Source organism: Mauremys reevesii, linkage group 5 (genome assembly GCF_016161935.1).
Source record: "Mauremys reevesii isolate NIE-2019 linkage group 5, ASM1616193v1, whole genome shotgun sequence".
Lineage (NCBI taxonomy): Eukaryota > Metazoa > Chordata > Testudines > Geoemydidae > Mauremys > Mauremys reevesii.
Genome location: NC_052627.1, coordinates 59,618,869 through 59,633,088, shown reverse-complemented (window position 1 = coordinate 59,633,088; position 14,220 = coordinate 59,618,869). Strand labels below are relative to the sequence as shown.

The 14,220-nt window shown below is 41.0% G+C and overlaps 1 protein-coding gene across 16 annotated transcripts in view; it reads right to left on the bottom strand.

The window, feature by feature from the left end:
- TRIM2 (tripartite motif containing 2) overlaps positions 1-14,220 on the bottom strand; it is a 107,002-nt gene that overhangs the window by 33,600 nt on the left and 59,182 nt on the right. For all 16 annotated transcript variants that reach the window (XM_039541115.1, XM_039541117.1, XM_039541123.1 and 13 more), the window contains exons 3-4: positions 13,783-14,020; positions 1,259-1,410 (exon numbers count right to left, since the gene is read on the bottom strand). In XM_039541115.1, coding sequence (XP_039397049.1) covers positions 1,259-1,410; positions 13,783-14,020 — 390 coding nt within the window. The remainder of the gene's footprint in view (positions 1-1,258; positions 1,411-13,782; positions 14,021-14,220) is intronic.

Here is a 14,220-nt window from a genome sequence, read left to right as displayed (position 1 = left end):
TTCCAAAAAGTTCTAATATATTTTTAAAGACAAAGTATCATTTATGTGTTCTGTGTCTAAATGTGCATACCAAATATTTTTCACCCCAGCATTCTACACCCCTTTCTTGGAAGGTAGGTACCTTAGGATGCATAAACAAGACCCAGCCTCTACCATGCTGAAGATACCTAGTTATTTTTTTTGATCCTCTTCTCTGTAGCACAGAAGAACCTCAGAATTACAAACACCTCAGGAATGGAGGTTGTTCTTAACTCTGAAATGTTTGTAAATATGAATGAAAGAACAACCACAATGTTTCAATAGTCAGTTGTAAACTTGACTTAATACAGGTTTGAAACTTTACTATGCTGAAGAAAAATCCTGCTTTTAACTATATTAATGTAAGTTAAACAAGCACAGTAACAGTTTCCTCATCTTGTCAAATTTTAAAAGCCCTCCCCCCTTTTTTTTAGTAGTTTATATTTAACACAGCACTGTACTGTATTTCCCCCTCTTTTTTTTTTTTTGGTCTGTTTCTGCTGCTGTCTGATTGCATATGTCTGGTTCCAAACAAGGTGTGTGGTTGACCGGTCAGTTCATATCTGAGGATCTACTGTATTGGAGTGCATCACAGTCATTAATAGATTTTTTTATCCTCACAACCAACCACATCTCTGTGAGGCAGGTAAGCATTACTCCCGTTTTACAGGTGGAGGACTGATGCACAGTTGCCCAATGTAACACAGGAAGTTTGTAGTTATGCTGGAACTGAACCCACTTCTCTGAGTTCCAGGCCAGTGCTCTACCCAGAAGACTCAGACTCTTTCCATCTTCCTTAAGAACTGGGACTTTTTAAAAGTAATTTTTCTTACAATCTTAGTTCAACTAAATGAGTAACACACCACACAACTAAGCAGGAATGTTATGCTTCATCTCTCCTCAAGGGATCCAGGCCTGGAACAGTGAGGTAAACGTTCAGAGCTGTATATAGAAGCTTGTATAAGCAGCTTCCTACTCTGTGACCAGGGGAAATCTAGTGTATTTGGTCCATCACCTTCATGATGACCAAGCTCATTTAAAAAATTGCTAAAATATTAATATTCAAAAAAGTAAGTCAAAACCATATTCTAAAGGAAAACAAGTCAGGGGATCATGTTGGATGACTAATAGTTCCACTAGGGGCAGCGTGAACTGATTAAGACAGCAGTTTCAACAACAGCTTGACCAATCACCTAATGTACAGCAGTATGTCATGGTGGAGCCAGAATAACTTGTGTACCTTTTGTTGACAGCATCCAGCTGGACTTGTAGTGAAGCCTTGTGTTGTTCTACCACATCCTTGAGAGGTACAGTGGGGTGTTCTGCATGTTCTCCCTCTGTACATTCCCGGCACATGGCTGTCTCACAAGATTGGCAGTAAAATTCCATCACCTGGTGCAAGAGAGTGCAGTTCTAAATTTAACATTGCAGCAACAGCATCACTTAGGAAGGATGTTTTGAATATATTACCTAAATCCTGAGACTATGGCCTTGGCTACACTGGCGCTTTACAGCGTTGCAAGTTTCTCGCTCAGGGGTGTGAAAAAAAAACACTCCCCTGAGTGCAGCAAGTTACAGTGCTGTAAAGCGCCAGTGTAAACAGTGCCCCAGCGCTGGGAGCGTGGCTCCCAGCACTGGGAGCGTGGCTCCCAGCACTGTAAGCTAATCCCCACAGGGAGGTGGAGTACGTGCAGTGCTGGGAGAGCTCTCTCCCAGCGCTGGCGCTGTGGCCACACTCACACTTCAAAGCGCTCCCGCGGCAGCGCTTTGAAGTTTCGAGTGTAGCCAAGCCCTAAAGCCTGGCACAAAGCATAAGTGTTTAAGAAAGTGGCTGTTTTAAAATTTGTGATACTCCTTAAAAGCTGATATTGCCATTGATTTATCTCAAACTACCAAATGCAACTGCTTTAAATGAATTTAGTAAGAAATATCAGATCAGCTCTGGAAATTGAGTACCAATACAGCAGCAGCTAGCCGTAACACTCTCCTGACACTGTGTAACAATAGATAACAATGTGTCTCCATTCAGCGATGGAATGAACAACCACTGAAGACCAGGTCACTTTAGTCTTGGTGCTAATTCATCCATAGCCTCTTTATGAAAAACCCTGCTTGGCAGTCTCAATGTCGCAACATGAACTGGAGACTGAGGCCACCAAACATGACTGTCATTTGCTACTGACCTGGATCATATCTGAGCCAATGATCAAAAAGGGAAAAAGCTCCATATCCCATTTCCAATGCCCACAAAACAGGCCTGCACAACATGCGGCCTGGGGGCCGCATGCAGCCAGCGTGGGCTCACTGTGCGGCCCGCAGGGGGGTGAGTAGGTAAGCAGCAGGTGAGGGGGGGGCCTGAGGAGGCGAACAGGCGGGCAGTGTTGGGGGCGGGCAGGTGAGCCGGCGGTGGGGGTGGGGGCTGAGGAGGCAAACGGTGAGTCAGTGGCTGACCTGTTCTACTGATCTGTTCTGGCTCCCATCCCCTCTCCAAGGATTGCAGCTGGCTGGAGCTGCCTGCCTTCCTCATTCACACCTCATTCATTCAACAGGGGAATTGATTACAAAGTGGGCGGGGGGAGAGAGATCTTATTCTACTTCTAGCAAAAAGACATTTTTCTTTTACCTTAATTATACTACCTTAGGGGCCCGCTATAACATATTACCAAGGTTCAATACCACTGTTTTGGTGGGGTGGCGCTGAGGAAGGAGGGTTTGTTTCCGTGGGGCGGGCGGAGCTGGGGGGGGGTTGTGTTTCAGGGGGTCTGGGTGGTGCATGGGGGGGTTCAGCAGGGTGGGAGAGTTCGGGGGGGCCACGGGGTTTTGGCCCACAGCTCTTTTCTTTGGAGTAATATGGCCCTCACCGCTTTACGAGTTGTGCAGGCCTGCCCATAAAACAAAAAGAAAAACAAACTCACTCAGGTGGGGATCTGACTGAAGTAGTGATCTACATTTATAAAAGGAAAGAATGTTTCAACCTGTTGCTGCCAGTGCAATGTTTACATTCTATTTAGAGACAAACCTGATTGTTACATTTGCTAGGATATGAGCCAAAAGCTGCATATATTCACAAAAGGACAAGGAACAGAAAAGTCCTACATTTAAAACCCCATGGGTTAGTTGAAATGATACACTTCCACACACAGAGTGAGTATGGTATTACGTATACAAGGAGTGTCAGATTTATTAAAAAAATAAAGAAACTCATAGAATGTGTGTCAAAGGGAGAAGCTGGCAGCACACTCGTGAATTCCAAACAGTGTCAGCTTCACATGCAATTAGGCCCATGTTTTTGGCACTCAGAACTCTTAAACAAAGCCATCTGCACTGAATATGTTGACACCAAGAAATCTGTGAGAGGAAGAGTGAGTCAGCTATGTTCACATAAGCCAAAAAAGTTCTATAGGAGTTGCACAAAGTAACTAGCAAGACCAAGAAGGTCCTGAGAATTAGTGAGGTAAAAGATGAAATATTTTTATCTGGTAAGAGAATTAGTCAGTATTTTCCTCTAATAAGCTTCTCTCATCTCCACCCCCAAGATATGGGCAACACAGATGACAAGGGTTTATTTATTTGTTGGTAGCTCATGAAAACTATTTTACAGAAAAAAGAAGACAAAAGAGCAGCTGGAGAAGAGAGTCTCAGGTAGAGTATAAAAGCAGGGGGGAAAAATATGTAGAATTTACAAATTAAGGTTCAGTCATGCAAACCTGAAAGGTAGTGAGCATCATCAGCCCCCACTGAATTCACTGGGAATTCAGGGAGCTCAGCACCTCACAGGATGAGGCCCTTTGAATCACAATGTTTCTTCAAGCATGTAGAGCTGCCACTTTACTGATAAACATCAGCAAGAGGTTCAGTCTCAAGGTAACAATAGGATTAAGACAAAAGAAATGTAACAAAGCTGGAGACATTCATGGTTGTAAAGTAACTGAAATTAAAAACAATGAAGAAAAAAATAAATATCAGATTTTAGACAACTCTGAAAGTCTTTGCCATATGGTCATGCACTTCATTTCCTTTGCCTTATTCTACATCACCGTCAAGATGTTGTTAACTCTCTGTTTCTTACTTATTTGACTATTATATTTAAAAGACTTTACAAAACTCTTTAGTGATGTAATTTTTGTGTCATTAGATACAATGATTAAAATTAGGGCTGTTGATTAATCGCAGTTCTCTCATGCAATTAACTCAAAATAAATTATGATTAATCACAGTGTTAAACTGTTAAACCCTAGACTACCAATTGAAATTAAATATTTTTGGATGTTTTTATACATTTCAATTACAACACAGAATGCAAAGTGTACAGTACTCACTTTATATTTATTACAAATAAATGGCATACAAAAGAAAAAGTATTTCAATTCACCTCATACAAGTACTGTAGTGCAATCTCTTTAACGTGAAAGTGCAACTTACAAACGTAGAAATTGTGAGTTACGTAACTGCACTCAAAAACAAAACAGTGTAAAACTTTAGAATCTGTAAGTCCACTCAGTCTACTTCTTGTTCAGCCAATCGTTAAGACAAACAAGTTTATTTACATTTATGGGAGATAATGCTGCCTGCTTCTTATTTACAATGTCACCTGAAAGTGAGAACAGGCGTTCGCATGGCACTTTTATAGCCGGTATCGAAAGGTATACTAAACATTCGTATGCCCCTTCATGCTTTGGCCACCATTCCAGAGGACATGCTTCCATGCTGATGATGCTTGTTAAAAAAAAAATGCATTAATTAAATTTGTGACTGAACTCCTTGGGGGAAATTGTATGTCTCCTGCTCTGTTTTACCTGCATTCTGCAAAATATTTCATGTTATAGCAGTCTCAGATGATGACCCAGTGCATGTTGTTCATTTTAAGAACACTTTCACTGCAGTTTTGACAAAACTCAAAGAAAGTACCAATGTGAGATTTCTAAAAATGGCTACAGCACTCGACCCACGGTTTAAAAATCTGAAGTGCCTTCCAAAAACCTGAAAGGGACGGGGTGTAGAACATGCTTTCAGAAGTCTTAAGAGCAACACCCCAATGCAGAAACTACAGAACCTCAACCACCAAAGAAAAATCAGCTTTCTGCTGGTTGCATCTGACTCAGATGATGAAAATGAACACACGTCCGTCTGCACTATTTTGGATCGTTATCAAGCAGAACCCGTCATCAGCATGGATGCATGTCCTCTGGAATGGTGGTTGAAGCATGAAGGGACATATGAATCTTTAGCATGTAAATATCTTGTGATGCCAGCTACAACAGTGCCATGCAAATACCTGTTCTCATTTTCAGGTGACATTGTAAATAAGAAATGGGCAGCATTATCTCCTGCAAGTGTAAACAAACTGGTTTGTCTGAGTGATTGGCTGGACCAAGAAGTGGGACAGAGTGGACTTATAGGCTTTAAAGTTTTACATGGCTTTACTTTTGAGTTCAGTTAATTCGGTTAATTCTACATTTGTAAGTTCAATTTTTATGATAAAGAGAGATTGCACTGCAGTACTTGTATTAGGTGAATTGAAAAATATCATTTGTTTTTACAGTGCAAATATTTGTAATAAAAATTATAAAGAGCACTGTACACTGTGTTCTGTGTTGCAATTGAAATATATTTGAAAATGTAGAAAACATCCAAAAATATTTAAATAAATGGCATTCTATTATTAAGTGTGATTAATTGCAATTTTTAAATCCCTTGACAGCCCTAATTAAAATACATATTTTTACTGCACTACATTGAATTATCCCCCTTGAATTCAGTATAATGCACCCTGATGTGCTGCTGCAAACATACATTTGAGACCTTGACTGGAACAATTTAGAACATATGCTCCAGTTTGTCCAAAAACCTCTTTCTGGCATAAGAAAAATCTATCTTGGATAATCTTCTCTCTCCTTGTTCCAATACCAAAGAATCACATAAAACCTGAATAGCAGGTGTGACTGTGTTCTAAAGAGAACATCCATATGGCTCCCTAGGAGCAATTCTCTTTGCCTCAGACATATTTTAAATGTTTTCACGGAATCTTCTTTCATTTTGATACGACACAATCTAGACAGTTTCACGGCAAATGAACGGGGGGGAAAAAAGTTATTCTATGCAATTTAGGCTTAGTTTAAAGTCAATCCTGCCTAGAAACTGATTTCCCCAGATTTTGTCTACAATCTCTTAACCTACTAATACTTTTAATATTTTGTTCCTTTGTATTTAGTCCTAACCGCAGTAGCGTAGTCTGTAATGGCTCTCAACCTTTCCAGACTACTGTACCCCTTTCAGGAGTCTGATTTGTCTTGCATACCCACAAGTTTCACCTCACTTAAACTACTGGCTTTCAAAATCAGACAAAAAAATACAAGTGTCTCAGCACGTTATTACTGAAAAATTGTTTACATTCTCATTTTTACCACATACTTATAAAATAAATCAATTGGAATACAAATATTGTACTTACTTTTCAGTGTATAGTATATAGAACAGTACAAACTAGTCATTGTCCATATGAAATTTTAGTTTGTACTCACTTCACTAGTGCTTTTTATGTAGCCTGTTGTAAAACTACGCAAATCTCTAGTTGAGCTGATATACCCCCTGGAAGACCACTGAGTACCCTCAAGTATAAACATACCCCTGGTTGAGAACTGCTGTTGGATGGTTGTTTTTTTTTTCCTGAACAGGATATCACATGAGCTTTTTTGCTGATGTCAACTTTGCATTCTGAAAGTTCTTGCAAAATATATTGAGAAAACATGTGATCAAACCTCTGGTTTCCAGGTGGAAGCAATCTTGAATTGATCTTATTGGGTTGGATATTCTAAAGCAATCTGGAAGTTTCCTCTCTACCTTGAAGTCTTTAAACCATGATTTGAGGACTTCAATGGCTCAGACACAGGTTTGATACAGGAGTGAGTGGGTGAGATTCTGTGGCCTATGTTGTGCAGGAGGTCAGACTAGACGATCATAATGGTCATCATAATGGTCCCTTCTGACCTTAAAGTCTATGATCAGCCCAACTCTGTTTTCACTAAAGTCAGTAAGAGTTTTTACCATTGGCTGTAATGAGATCAGAGTTAAAACAATGTTAAGTGCTTTTGAAAGACTCACCCACTGACTCCACCTTAAAACCATCCAATCTTATACCAGCACATTGAGGTGCCTTTAAACCTCCAAGTATGTTGGCTACCACCATTTGACACTTATAGCAACATGTTAATCTGTACAGTGAAGTATATATGTATTCAAGATAAATAATTTTACAGTAAGACCACATTTATCCCAAGTTCCCAGCTATCATGCCACCTGACATCTGTTATATGGAAAAGATGGTCAGTAGTCAAAAAAATTCACTTATCCACATTTATATTAGGATAATCAAAGTTGTATTGCGTTTAAAGTTTTTCCATTCACTGATCTTGTGTACAGTTGAATTAAAGCAGCAATACACTGTACAGCAAACCTAGCAGTACTGACTTTTGTTCTACCAACATTCACCTATTATTGCTTATATGTAGAAGGTAAAGCTTTAAATAATTTTTTTTAAAAGGTTTACAAGATTACAGTGGAGTTTTTAAAAAAAACAAATATGCAACGCACAAACACACCAAAACCTTACATATCTTTTCAATTCCACCAGACAAAAGTATCTGAATCCTAATATTGTGTCTCTCCAGCTAAGTTAAATATCAGCTAGTATCCTAAATGCTCCCCTTGAGACAAAAAGTTCTTACCTCTCAGTAATGACCTCAGCTGTTTAGATTCTTCATAAGAGGGGCAACCCTGACATACACTATTTCTTTAGCCTCAACAATGCACTTATCAGGGTTCCCTCCCCACTCTGAACTCTGGGGTACAGATGTGGAGACCTGCATGAAAGACCCCCTAAACTTATATTCCACCAGCTTAGGTTAAAACTTCCCCAAGGCACAAATTTCTTTCCTTGGACAGTATTGCTGCCACCACCAAATGATTTGAACAAACATTCAGGGAGGGGCCACTTGGAGCCCTATCTGCACCCCCCCTCAAAGTATCCCCCCCCAAGCCCTTTCACCCCCTCTCCTGGGGAGGCTTGAGAATAATATACCAACCAATAGGTTAACAAAGTGAAGACAGACCAGACCCTTGGGTTTTTAGGACACTAAAAACCAATCAGGTTCTTAAAAGAAGAACTTTATAATAAATCATAAAAAAAAGTAAAAAGAAGCACCTCTGTAAAATCAGGATGGAAGGTAATTTTACAGGGTAATAAAAAGATTGAAAACACAGAGGATTCCCCTCTAGGCTCAACTTCAAAGTTACAAAATAGGAATAAATCTCCCTCTTAGCATAGGGAAAATTCACAAGCTAAAACAAAAGATAATCTAGTGCATTTCTTTGCTATTACTTACAATTTCTGTAATTTTAGATGAATCATTTCAGTAGGAGCTGGGTTGCCTGCTTGGTTTCTCTCTCTTTGTCCCGAGAGGGAACAAAACAAAACACAAACAAAACCTTTCCTCCCCTTGCCCCCCGATTTGAAAGTATCATCTTTCCCCTTTGGTCCTTCTGGTCAGGTGCCAACTAGGTTAATTGAACTGATTAACCCCTTACAGGTAAGTGACCCAGGAGGGATTTGATATTACTGCATGCATAAAGGTTGTTACCCTTTCCTTTATATTTATGACAGCACTGAACACTGGATAGTACACAATAATAGATATTACAGTCTAATGAAATACATAAGTAAGTGGCATACTGGGAAGTACAAAGGATGGTGGAATGACAAGAATTTTAATGTTACACTAAACACACTTCTTGTGAGCATCAAGAGATAAGTGAATTTTTAAGCGGACAGTACAGTAGCAAGTAGCATCCATACAAGTTTACAATAAATTCTTCAGTTCTAGACAGGCTCTGGTATATGCACATTGACATGTCACTTCCTTTTGGTCTTCTATGTAAACAGCAAGTGTAGTATCACTTGCTCACATTCTCTAGCATAGGACTATATGCTGCAGTTGCAAGAAAATGAATTTGATCATCTAATAATTCTCTTGTTTCTAACTTCTATGATCCTAGGCCAAAATCTTCAAACCTTAGTGCCTGAAGTTTGACTCTTATTCTCAACGGAAGCTGCAGGTGCTCAGCACCTTTGAAATAAAACCACTCTTATCTCAGTGCCTAAATATAATGTAGGAGTCAAACTTTATGCACTCAGGTTTGAAAGTTTTACAGTATATATGACCTATCATCCTAATTTAAAGGAAAAAAGTGTGAGGAAGCACCTATTCATAGTTCAAACACAGGAAATAGTTTCTGACATATAAGACTGAGTTTCTCTTATCACAAGAGAGCACATGACAAAGATGTCACGTCAAAAGATTTGTTTTAAAAAATTAATACAGGGATATAAATAAATTGCGAAATGAGAGGGGTTAGATTAAGTGGCACACAGGCAGAGAGATCATAGAATTTACAAGGACTGAAGAAAGTTAAACTAAAAATCAGGCATCAAGCCAGTGAAACAGTTTTGACCTCCCTTCCACACACCAGTATTTATCCGATTTTAGTCAAGGGGATTTTTATTCACTTAATCCAGCATCGCTGGAGGGATGAAAAATTACTTCCATAAAATAAAAATATATTTTATTTCCAACCCAAAAATACAAAGCCTGGTAATATTTAAATACAATGTATCAAATGTGTGTTTTCCCTCCCACTTGATAATAAAAACACAATGGTATGACCTGCAATGCAATCCCCAAACTATTATGAAAAAGGTAATAAACAGTAGGAAGAGAGGGGTTAATGGAGACATGACTGCCCATTCCTACAACTGTGGCACAAATACATAACCATGTTTACCTAATGTCTCCCTGCCTTCCCCCACCCCCGCCCAAAGTCCCATCTTCTCTCAAATCTCACATTTAGCCCTCAGCATGTTTCTCTATGGCTGTCAAATGCACTTTCAGTGCCCTGTAACAGCACCTGACTGTCACAGATTCACTCCATTTGTTCTCATCTAGCCTAAAGGAGACTCTTCACTGAAGTCTTTACCAGTTTTCATGGGTTCAAGCTGTTACCAATGAAGAATGAAGAAATGAAGTGGTCTGTGAAGCAGGAGCAACATCTGTTTGGGAGCAAGGGAGTACAGAACATCTGGGACTCTGACCTACTAACAGAGCTTTTCCCCTCTAAAATGAGGTATGGACATTTAACAAACATCCCTTCCCCTCCCCCCATTCCTGGACACATGCAATAAACTAATCAATGCTAAAGATTCCTTTATTCAATACGAGAGACTGTGCAAATTACTGCCCAGCATCTAAACTTCCCTTTTGTAAGCCAGTTAAATGAGAGACTAGCAAAAAAAAAACAAAAAAAACCAGCCAATATCCTGGATTTGTCTCAGTCAGGGCATGACAGAGCACTTTTTGCTCTGCTGGATGAGCTCTTGCTGTTAATAGATAAGGGGAAAGCAGCCACACTCATTCTGTTGCACCTCTCTGCAGCAAATGATACATTTTATCACTATATATTCCTGTACCTTCTCACAGAAGATACATGGGTGAACAGAAATACTCTAAAATGGCTGAAGTCCTTCCCTTTAGACTGAATTCAGGGGGACATTATGGCAACTACCAAATAGTGTTTCCAACCCTCCAGGATTGTCCTGGAGTCTCCAGAAATTAAAGATTAACATTTAATTAAAGATAACATCATGTGATGAAACCTCCAGGAATCCACCCAACCCTACTACCAAAGGCCTAGCATATGGACTCCCACAAAGCTCAGTCCTCCTCCCCATATTATTTAACATTTATATAAAGCTTCTGGGATAGCAGGTGAAACAACATGGGCTGAAATGCCAACAGAATGCAGATGACAGCCAGTTCCTGATCCCTGCTCTCCAATGTGAGCATCACCCCCTAATTTACTCACTGGCTACCTGAAGTCAGCACCCAAATGAAGAGCAGTTTGCTAAAGCTGAGCCCAGACAAGAGAGAGAAAGAAAGAGAGAGCTGATGCTGGTAGAAAGAGAAGCATTCTGGAAAGTTTACTCTCGCTGTAACATTCTGAACCATCTAGTGCATTTACACTCACATAGTGTGACAGACCCAGACCAATGGGATACAGGAGTCTGGTCCTATTAGTATCCAGGAAGTGGGCGCCCGCCCACCGCTAAAGGACCTCCCCCCAGCCTCACGGGAGGATCCACAGGTCTGGGATACTAACTAAATATGTGGGACAACAAATGAAAAAAAACAAACCAGGATCAGGAGTGAGGTTACAGGAGTCTGGTCCTATTAGTATCCAGGAAGTGGGCGGGCAAAGCCCGCCCACTGCTAAAGGACCTCCCCCCAGCCTAAGGAGAGGATCCACAGGTCCGGGACACTAACTAAGTACGTGGGACAACTAATGAAAAAAAACAAACCAGGATCAGGAGTGAGGTTACAGGAGTCTGGTAGAGGGCAAATATACTGGTCACTGGATGAGTAGTTTTCTGTTCCCTGAGTGACCAGAGCAGGGGCTACACTAGAGTAAGCAGGAACCTGCTAGAACAAATTAAGGCAGACACGCTGATTAGAACACCTGCAGCCAATCAAGGCAGGCTAATCAGGGCACCTGGGTTTAAAAAGGAGCTCACTCCAGTCAGGGAAGGGGGAGCTAGAGGAGAGGAAGTGCATGTGAGGAGCTGGAAGCAAGCGGTGCAAAGAGCTGAGAGTGTGTACTGCTAGAGGACTAAGGAGTACACGTGTTATCAGACACCAGGAGGAAGGTCCTGTGGTGAGGATAAAGAAGGTGTTTGGAGGAGGCCATGGGGAAGTAGCCCAGGGAGTTGCAGCTGATACAGGAGGCACTATAGACAGCTGCAATCCACAGGGCCCTGGGCTGGAACCCAGAGTAGAGGGCGGGCCCGGGTTCCTCCCAACTCCTGATCAGACACAGGAGAAGTTGACCCAGACTGTGGGGAAGATCACTGAGGTGAGCAAATCTGCCAATAAGCGCAGGACCCACTAAGGTAGAGGAGGAACTTTGTCACAATAGTTATGTTATATTAGTTGGCAGCCCTCAAAAGTCTTTGGGACTGCTCAATGCATTTGGATACACTGGATACCTAAATTAGCAATGGCAGCACAAGATGCCCACTTCCATCTGCAATTAGCCACAGATCTCACCATAGTGATCCAAGTAATCATAAGATCTAGGTTCATTTATAGAAACTTATGCCCAGAAACTAACACCCTGGAAAAGCTCCAAATGCAACAAAATGCAGCAACTTGTTTGCTTAGCAAAACAGATTACAGTGGACACATCACCCTGGTGTGCTGCTTTCAAGTCTGGCTTTCCAGTTATTAGCCTTGTTCAGGATCTCTCTTCTGATAGAGTCCACTGGGGGATTGGCCCTACCACCTGACCACTCATCACAGTTACCAGTATGTTTCCATGGACCAGTGGAATAATTAGCTAATAGGAGGAGCCTCATGAATGCCAGAGCCTGAACTTTTACAGTACCTGGACCTAGATTATAGAATTTACCTCTTGTGGGAGTAAGAATAACTACAGAAATCGAATTTAGGTGTTGAGCTCTTTGGAAGAGGTATTGTCTTGTTTGTACAGCATCTAGCACAATGGGATCCTGGTCCATAACTGGGATTCCAATGGGTTATTACAATACTGAAATAATAATAATTACACACACACACACAGATCAATTTGGACAAAGTTCCTCCTCTACCTTGGTGGGTCCTGCGCTTATTGGCAGATTTGCTCACCTCAGTGATCTTCCCCACAGTCGTCAATTTCTCCTGTGTCTGATCAGGAGTTGGGAGGAACCCGGGCCCGCCCTCTACTCTGGGTTCCAGCCCAGGGCCCTGTGGATTGCAGCTGTCTATAGTGCCTCCTGTAACAGCTGAAGGGTAAACAACTGTTATTTTATTTGATGGATGCTGGTATTATAGAGCGACTGTTTCTATTATACCAGTACCAAAACTGAGTCTCTCAAAAAAAAATTGCCTTGAAATTTTGTCACAAATGTCTTGGCTTATCGAACAAACACAGCACTCGTCTTATAACACAAGAAGGACAAGGTTTGCAACATGGCCTGCTTTTTATGCTTTAGAAACAGGCTAAGAAATAAGAGTTGGAACATTCATGTTCCAAACCAGGTTCAATGAAACATTTGGTAATTGTATGACTGACATGAACTCAGAGTTGCTCTGTAGTAGTTTATGAAAACTGTGCATTGACACTGTTCCTGGAACGTTTCCTGAATGAATTTTAATAGGGGATTGGTAAGGAAAAAACCAAGATAAGCCACTTTTCTGTAAACCCTTGAGGGTTGGTGTACTGGGTACTGTATCCCAGGGCGGAGCCTAAGAGTGGCGGATTTGCAGAATTCTGCCCTGGAAGAGGTAAAGGCACAAGACCTAACACCTGAAGGAGGGCATTCAGAGAGACCAGAAAGGGGACATTTACAGATCCTGTTGTGCCAATTTGACAGTGTTCTTACTGTGCTCTAGAAAAGAAGCAGGTAAGCAAGTATAGAGACAATAGCAACTGAGCTGAGCAGTAAGAAAAGAATATCCTGAATATTATAAGATGCTTTAACCCACCTATTAATGAATAGGCAGTCTGCTCTAGTATTGTTCCTTTAAAACAAGTTTTAACCTTGTTGAGATAGAGAGAGAACTGCTGTGGTTCTCATTATCCCTGCTATCTGAAAAAACATCATTGTTATAAGCTAGGGTGATTAGTTTAGCATGCATTACCTGAAATCATTTCACTTACATTTCCATCATGGTTGGGGCAGGAGAGAGGTTTTCCTGCAGCAACAGCTGTGACAGTCTCCAAGATGGAGGACTCTTCGATGCTGTTGTCTGGCGTTCGCTGCAGGACATCCATCAGGTTAGTGATAAAGAAGTTGTTCTGGAGTGCAGAAACCCCTTTCTCTGGCAGAATGGAGGTCTGCCGGCACACTGGGCAAGAAAGGGTTAAACTGTGGGCTGGAATGTAATTCTGCAAGCACCTATTGAGAGGAAAGATTGAAAACAGAGTAGCATCAAAACCCAAGAGCTCATTATCCCTGCTATTTTGTACTTTTGTTTTTTAAAGAAAATCATTTTTAACCAGCAACAGCTGTAGTTTGCATAGCAAGGGTGAAAGCTAGCGATCATGAAGGTCAGGAAGGAATTTCTTCTCTAATCTTTCCTCCCACTCATACATCCT